The 8,257-nt window shown below is 61.0% G+C and overlaps 1 protein-coding gene across 1 annotated transcript; it reads left to right on the plus strand.

The window, feature by feature from the left end:
- Window positions 1-1,042: 1,042 nt before the first annotated feature.
- Window positions 1,043-7,931, plus strand: LOC139586211 (myc-associated zinc finger protein-like). Its single transcript, XM_071419443.1, is given in 5 exon segments — window positions 1,043-1,258; window positions 1,260-1,657; window positions 3,781-3,844; window positions 6,033-6,249; window positions 7,864-7,931. Coding segments are annotated over 5 exon segments (882 nt in total). The 5' UTR covers window positions 1,043-1,123.
- The last annotated feature ends 326 nt before the right edge of the window (window positions 7,932-8,257 follow it).

The raw sequence follows: 8,257 nt of genomic DNA on the forward strand, positions 1-8,257 counted from the left end.
CGGAACCGGTCGGAACCGGTTCAAACTGGTCGGAACCGGTCGGAACCGGTTCAAACCGGTCGGAACCGGTTCGAACCGGTCGGAACTGGTCGGAACCGGTCGGAACCGGTTCAAACCGGTCGGAACCGGTCGGAACCGGTCGGAACCGGTTCGAACCGGTCGGAACCGGTCGGAACCGGTTCAAACCGGTCGGAACCGGTCGGAACCGGTTCATACCGGTCGGAACCGGTTCAAACCGGTCGGAACCGGTTCAAACTGGTCGGAACTGGTTCGAACCGGTCGGAACCGGTCGGAACCGGTTCAAACCGGTCGGAACCGGTTCAAACTGGTCGGAACCGGTCGGAACCGGTTCAAACCGGTCGGAACCGGTTCAAACCGGTCGGAACTGGTCGGAACTGGTCGGAACCGGTCGGAACCGGTCCAAACCGGTCGGAACCGGTCGGAACCGGTTCAAACCGGTCGGAACCGGTCGGAACCGGTTCAAACCGGTCGGAACCGGTCGGAACCGGTTCAAACCGGTCGGAACCGGTCGGAACCGGTTCAAACTGGTCGGAACTGGTTCGAACCGGTCGGAACCGGTCGGAACCGGTTCAAACCGGTCGGAACCGGTCGGAACCGGTCGGAACCGGTTCAAACTGGTCGGAACCGGTTCAAACCGGTCGGAACCGGTCGGAACCGGTTCAAACTGGTCGGAACCGGTTCAAACCGGTCGGAACCGGTCGGAACCGGTTCATACCGGTCGGAACCGGTTCCGACCGGTTTGAACCGGTTCCGACCGGTTCCGACCGGTTTGAACCGGTTCCGACCGGTTCCGACCGCTTTGGACCAGTATAAACCGGTTCGGACCGGCCGGAGCCCCCTCTCCAATCCGGTTCCTGCCCCTCCAATCCGGTTCCTGCCGCTCCAATCCGGTTTTTTTGTTCTGCTCTCTCTCCCCAGGCCGCCGCCGCCCCTCCCCCCTCCCCCCTCCCCCTCCCCCCTCCCCGTCGATCTCCTGCCCCTCCCCCCCTCCCCCCCCCCACCCCCGACCCTCCCCCTCCTCCCCCCCCTCCCCCTCCCCCCCCCTCCCACCATCGACCCCTCCCCCCTCAAACCCGAAACCGCCGCCATCACCTCCCCGGCCATGACGTCACCGGTGACGTCATCGCCGACCCCGCCTCCGTCGTCCCGGAAGGGCAAGGGCGCCCCCTACGTGTGCGGCCTGTGCGCCAAGGAGTTCAAGAACGGCTACAACCTGCGGCGCCACCAGGCCACCCACGGCGTCCCCGGCGCCGCCAAGCGCGCCCCCCCGCCCCTCCCCCACCCTCCTGCCCCTCCCCCAGGACCTCCTGGACGCCCCTCAGGCCGCGGAAGACGAGGAAGGGGCGGGAGGTGACAGCGCCAACATGGCCGCCGCCGCGGCGACGAAGAGGACGGCGACGGCGGCGGCGACGGCGGCGAGGAAGAGCCACGCGTGCGACACGTGCGGGAAGGCGTTCCGGGACGTGTACCACCTGAAACGGCACCGGCTGTCGCACACGGACGAGAGGCCCTTCCAGTGCCCCGTGTGCCAGCAGCGCTTCAAGCGCAAGGACAGGATGGCCTCGCACGTCCGCTCCCACCAGGGCCACGTGCACAAGCCCTACGCCTGCGGGCACTGCGGGAAGAGCTTCTCCAGGTGCGGCGCGGCGGCGGTGGCGGCGGGGGGTCGGGGTCGTGGTGGGGTTTGGGGTCATTGTTGGGGTGTGGTGGTCATTGTGTCATGGTGGGTGTTGGTCATGATGGGGTTTGGGGTCATTGTTGGGTCATGGTGGTCATTGGTCATGGTGCGGTTTGGGGTCATGGTGGTCATTGGGTCATGGTTGGGTCATGGTGGGTGTCATTGGGTCATGGTGGGGTTTGGGGTCATTGTTGGGTCATGGTGGTTGTGGTCATGGTGGTCATTGGTCATGGTGGGGTTTGGGGTCATTGTTGGGTCATTGTGGTCATTGGGTCATGGTGGTCATTGGTCGTGGTGGGGTTTGGGGTCATTGTTGGGTCATGGTGGTCATTGTGTCATGGTGGGTGTTGGTCATGATGGGGTTTGGGGTCATTGTTGGGGTGTGGTGGTCATTGGGTCATGGTGGGTGTTGGTCATGGTGGGGTTTGAGGTCATCATTGGGTCGTGGTGGTCGTTGGGTCATTGTTGGGTGTTGGTCATGGTGGGGTTTGGGGTCATCATTGGGTCATGGTGGTCATTGGTAATGTTGGGGTTTGGGGTCATCATTGGGTCTTGGTGGTTTTGGGGTCATGGTGGTCATTGGTCATGGTGGCGTTTGGGGTCATGGTTGGGTTATGGTGGTCGTTGGGTCATGGTGGTCGTTGGTCATGGTGGGGTTTGGGGTCATCATTGGGTTGCTGGGTCATGGTGGGGTTTGGGGTCATTGTTGGGTTGTGGTGGGTTTTGGGGTCGTAGTGGGGTTTGGGGTCATCATTGGGTCATGGTGGGTGTTTGTCATGATGGGTTTGGGGTCATGGTTGGGTCTTGGTGGTTTTGGGGTCATGGTGGTCATTGGTCATGGTGGGGTTTGGGGTCATTGTTGGGTCGTGGTGGTCATTGGGTTATGGTGGTCATTGGTTGTGGTGGGGTTTGGGGTCATCGTTCGGGTATGGTGGGGTTTGGGGTCATTTTTGGGTCTTGGTCATGGTGGGGTTTGGGGTCATGGTACGGTCGTGGTGGGTCTTGGTTGTGGTGGGGTCATGAGGTCATCGTTGTGTTGTGGTGGTTTTGGGATCATGGTGGTCATTGGTCATGGTGGGGTTTGGGGTCGTGGTTGGGTCATGGTGGTCATTGCGTCATGGTTGGGTCATGGTGCTCATTGGGTCATGGTGGTCGTTGGTCATGGTGGCATTGGTGGGCCTTGGGGTCATCATTGGGTCATGGTGGTCATGGGGTCATGGTGGGGTTTTGGGTCATGGTTGGGTCCTGGTGGTCATTGGGTCATGGTTGTGGGTTTTGGGGTCATCATTGGGTTGTTGGGTAACCATGGTCATGGGGTCATGGAGGGTTTGGGGTCACTGTTGGGTCATGGTGGTCATTGGGTCATGGAGGGTCCATGGTGGTCATGGTGGGGTTTGGGGTCATCCTTGGGTCATGGTGGTCATTGCGTCATGGAGGGTTTGGGGTCATCCTTGGGTCACGGTGGCCGTTGGGGCCATTGGGGTCATGGTGGGACTGGTGGGGCTTCGGGACATCGTCCTGGTCACTGGTGGCACTGGTCAGTGACCAGCCACACCAATGGTCACCATTGGTCACCATTGGTCACTGGTGGTCACTGATGGTCACCGTTGGTCACTCATGGTCACCGGTGGTCACTGGTGGTCACCATTGGTCACCATTGGTCACTGGTGGCCACCATTGGTCACTGACGGTCCCTGATGGTCACCACTGGTCACCATTGGTCAATGATGGTCACCATTGGTCACCGATGGTCACCGATGGTCACTGGTGGTCACCATTGGTCAATGATGGTCACCATTGGTCACTGCTGGTCACCGTTGGTCACCATTGGTCACTGATGGTCACCGTGGTCACTGATGGTCACTGATGGTCAATGATGGTCACTGATGGTCACCATTGGTCACCGGTGGTCACTGATGGTCACCATTGGTCACTGCTGGTCACCATTGGTCACTGGTGGTCACCGTTGGTCACCATTGGTCACCATTAGTCACTGGTGGTCACTGGTGGTCACCGATGGCCACCATTGGTCACTGCTGGTCACCATTGGTCACCGATGGTCACCTCTGGTCACTCCGCAGGCCGGACCACCTCAACAGCCACGTCCGGCAGGTTCACTCCACCGAGCGGCCATTCAAGTGCCAGGTGAGGCCACGCCCACTGACCACGCCCACTGACTGACCACACCCATTGTCTGACCACACCCACTGACGGCTGACCATGCCCACTGACCACACCCACTGACTGCTGACCACACCCATTGACCACACCCACCAACTGACCACACCCACTGATTGCTGACCACGCCCACTGACCACACCCACCAACTGACCCCTCGACAACCTGAGTGACCCCAAACAACCCCTGAGTGACCCCTTGACCACTCCAATGACCCCTGACTGACCCCTTGACCACTCGACTGACCCCAAACACCCCAGAATGACCCTTTGACCGCCCAAACCACCCCTGAGTGACCCCTTGACCACCTGAGTGACCCCTTGACCACTCAAACCACCCCTGAGTGACCCCTTGACCACTTGAATGACCCCAAACACCCCAGAATGACCCTTTGACCCCCCAAACCACCCCTGAGTGACCCCTTGACCGCCTGAGTGACCCCTTGACCACTCCAATGACCCCTGACCCCTTGACCACTCGAACGACCCCTGAGTGACGTTTTGACCCCCCAAACCACCCCTGAGTGACCCCTTGACCACTCCAATGACCCCTTGACCACTCAAACAACCCCGACTGACCCCTTGACCACTCAGATGACCCCTGACCCCTTTGACCGCCCAAACCACCCCTGACTGACCCCTTGACCATCTGAATGACCCCTTGACCACCTGAGTGACCCCTTGACCACTTGAACAACCCCTGACTGACCCCTTGACCACCTGAGTGACCCCTTGACCACTCAGATGACCTCTGACTGACCCCTTGAGCACTCCAATGACCCCTGACTGACCCCTTGACCACCTGGCTGACCTCTCGACCACTCCAATGACCCCTGAGTGACCCCTTGACCACTTGAATGACACCCGAGTGACGTTTTTACCCCCAAACCACCCCCGAGTGACCCTCGACCACTCCAATGACCCCTGACTGACCCCTTGACCGTCTGACCGTCTGAGTGACCCCTCAACCACTCAAACCACCCCTGAGTGACCCCTTGACCACCTGAGTGACCCTTTGACCCCCTGACTGACCCCTCAACGACTCAAATGACCCCTGAGTGACCCTTGACCACTCCAATGACCCCTTGACCACTCCAACCACCCCTGACTGACCCCTTGACCACCCAAACCACCCCTGACTGACCCCTTGACCACTCCAATGACCCCCGAGTGACCCCTTGACCACCTGAGTGACCCGTCAACCACTCAAATGACCCCTGAGTGACCCCTTGACCACCCAAACCACCCCTGACTGACCCCTTGTCCACCTGAATGACCCCTCGACCACTTGAATGACCCCTGACTGACCCCTTGACCACCCAATGACCCCTGACTGACCCCTTGACCACCTGAGTGACCCCTGACTGACCCCTTGACCACCTGAGTGAGCCTTTGACCACCCAAACCACCCCTGACTGACCCCTCAACCATCTGAATGACCCCTTGACCACTCAAACAACCCTGACTGACCCCTTGACCATCCAAATGACTCCTGACCCCTTTGACCACCCAAACCACCCCTGAGTGACCCCTTGACCACCTGAGTGACCCTTTGACCCCCTGACTGACCCCTCAACCACTTGAATGACCCCTGAGTGACCCCTTGACCACCTGAATGACCCTTTGACCACTCAAACCACCCCTGAGTGACTCCTTGACCACTCAAACCACTCCTGACTGATCCCTTGTCCACCTGAGTGACCCCTTGACCACTCTAATGACCCCTGAGTGACCCCTTGACCACTTGAACAACCCCTGAGTGACCCCTTGACCACCTGAGTGACCCCTTGACCACTTGAACAACCCCTGAGTGACCCCTTGACTGCCTGAGTGACTCCTTGACCACTCAAATGACACCTGAGTGACCCATTGACCACTCCAATGACCCCAAACACCCCAGAATGACTTTTTGACCACCCAAACCACCCCTGACTGACCCCTTGACCACCCAATGACCCCTGACTGACCCCTTGACCACCTGACTGACCCCTTGACCCCTCGCCTGACCCCTTGACCACCTGACTGACCCCTTGACCACCTGACTGACCCCTTGACCACTCAAATGACCCTGAGTGACCCCTTGACCACTCCAATGACCCCTGACTGACCCCTTGACCCCCTGACTGACCCCTGGAGTGACCCCCTGGTCCCCGCAGACGTGCGAGGCGGCGTTCGCCACGCGGGACCGGCTGCGCGCTCACGCCGTGCGCCACGAGGACAAGGTGCCGTGCCACGTCTGCGGGAAGCTGCTGAGCGCCGCCTACGTCAGCGACCACCTGCGCGTGCACGGCCCCGCCCCCCGAGCGCAGGCCACGCCCAGAGGTGGGGCAGGGGGCAGGGGAGTCAGCGGGGGAGGGGTCAGTGGGAGGAGGGGTCAGTGGTCACTCATAGAGGGGTCAGTGGTCACTCAGGGAGGGGTCAGTGGTCAGTGGTCACTCTGGGAGGGGTCAGTGGTCACTCATGGAGGGGTTTGGTCACTGGGTGTGGTCAGTGGGAGGAGGGGTCAGTGGTCACTGGGTGTGGTCAGTGGAGGTGGGGTCAGGGGTCAGTGGTCACTCATGGAGGGGTCAGGGGTCAGTGGGTGTGGTCAGTGGTCAGTGGGCGGGGGGGTCAGTGGTCACTCATAGAGGGGTCAGTGGTCAGTGGTCACTCAGGCAGGGCTCAGTGGTCAGTGGTCACTCAGGGAGGGGTCAGTGGTCACTCAGGGGGGGGTCAATGGTCAGTGGGTGTGGTCAATGGTCACTCAGGGAGGGGTCAGTGGTCAGTGGTCACTCAGGGAGGGGTCAATGGTCAGTGGTCACTCTAGGAAGGGTCAGTGGGAGGAGGGGTCAGTGGTCACTCATGGAGGGGTCAGAGGTCAGTGGGTGTGGTCAGTGGTCACTCGGAGGGGTCAGTGGTCACTCACGGAGGGGTTTGGTCACTGGGTGTGGTCAGTGGGAGGAGGGGTCAGGGGTCATTGGTCACTCATGGAGGGGTTTGGCCGCCTACGTCAGCGACCACCTGCGCGTGCACGGCCCCGCCCCCCGAGCGCAGGCCACGCCCAGAGGTGGGGCAGGGGGAGGGGAGTCAGGGGGCAGTGGGCGTGGTCTGTTGGAGGAGGGGTCAGGGGTCACTCATGAAGGGGTGGAAAGGGTTTGCGGCCACTGGGGGGCGGTAGAGAGATTGTCAATGGGGCGTGGCTTAAGTGGGTGTGGTCAGTGGTCACTCATGGAAGGGGTCAATGGTCAGTGGGTGTGGTCAGTGTGGGAGGGGAAAATGGGGGTTTGTGGCCACTGGGGGGAGGTAAAGAGACCCTCAGTGGGCGTGGCTTAAGTGGGTGTGGTCAGTGGGAGGAGGGGTCAGTGGTCACTCATGGAAGGGTCAGTGGTCAGTGGGTGTGGTCAGTGGTCAGTGGGTGTGGTCAGTGGTCAGTGGTCACTCATGGAGGGGTCAGTGGTCAGTGGGTGTGGTCAGTGGTCAGTGGTCACTCAGGGAGGGGTCAGTGGTCAGTGGGCGTGGTCAGTGGTCACTCAGGGAGGGGTCAGTGGTCAGTGGGCGTGGTCAGTGGTCACTCATGGAGGGGTCAGGGGTCAGTGGGTGTGGTCAGTGGTCAGTGGGCGGGGGGGTCAGTGGTCACTCATAGAGGGGTCAGTGGTCAGTGGTCACTCAGGCAGGGCTCAGTGGTCAGTGGTCACTCAGGGAGGGGTCAGTGGTCACTCGGGGGGGGTCAATGGTCAGTGGGTGTGGTCAATGGTCACTCAGGGAGGGGTCAGTGGTCAGTGGTCACTCAGGGAGGGGTCAATGGTCAGTGGTCACTCTAGGAAGGGTCAGTGGGAGGAGGGGTCAGTGGTCACTCATGGAGGGGTCAGAGGTCAGTGGGTGTGGTCAGTGGTCACTCGGAGGGGTCAGTGGTCACTCATGGAGGGGTTTGGTCACTGGGTGTGGTCAGTGGGAGGAGGGGTCAGGGGTCAGTGGTCACTCATGGAGGGGTTTGGCCGCCTACGTCAGCGACCACCTGCGCGTGCACGGCCCCGCCCCCCGAGCGCAGGCCACGCCCAGAGGTGGGGCAGGGGTGAGGGGTCAGTGGTCAGTGGTCACTCATGAAGGGGTGCAAAGGGTTTGCGGCCACTGGGGGGCGGTAAAGAGACCCTTAGGGGGGCGTGGCTTAAGTGGGTGTGGTCAGTGGTCAGTCAGGGAGGGATCAGGGGTCAGTGGGAGGAGGGGTCAGTGGTCACTCATGGAAGGGGTCAGTGGTCACTGGGTGTGGTCAGTGGTCACTGGGTGTGGTCAGTGGTCACTCATAGAGGGGCCAGTGGTCACTCGGGGAAGGGTCAGTGGTCACTCAGGAAGGGGTCAGTGGTCAGTGGTCACTCTGGGAGGGGTCAGTGGTCACTCATGGAGG

Source organism: Agelaius tricolor, unplaced genomic scaffold (genome assembly GCF_023055355.1).
Source record: "Agelaius tricolor isolate 1412-34295 unplaced genomic scaffold, bAgeTri1.0.p SCAF_107, whole genome shotgun sequence".
NCBI lineage: Eukaryota > Metazoa > Chordata > Aves > Passeriformes > Icteridae > Agelaius > Agelaius tricolor.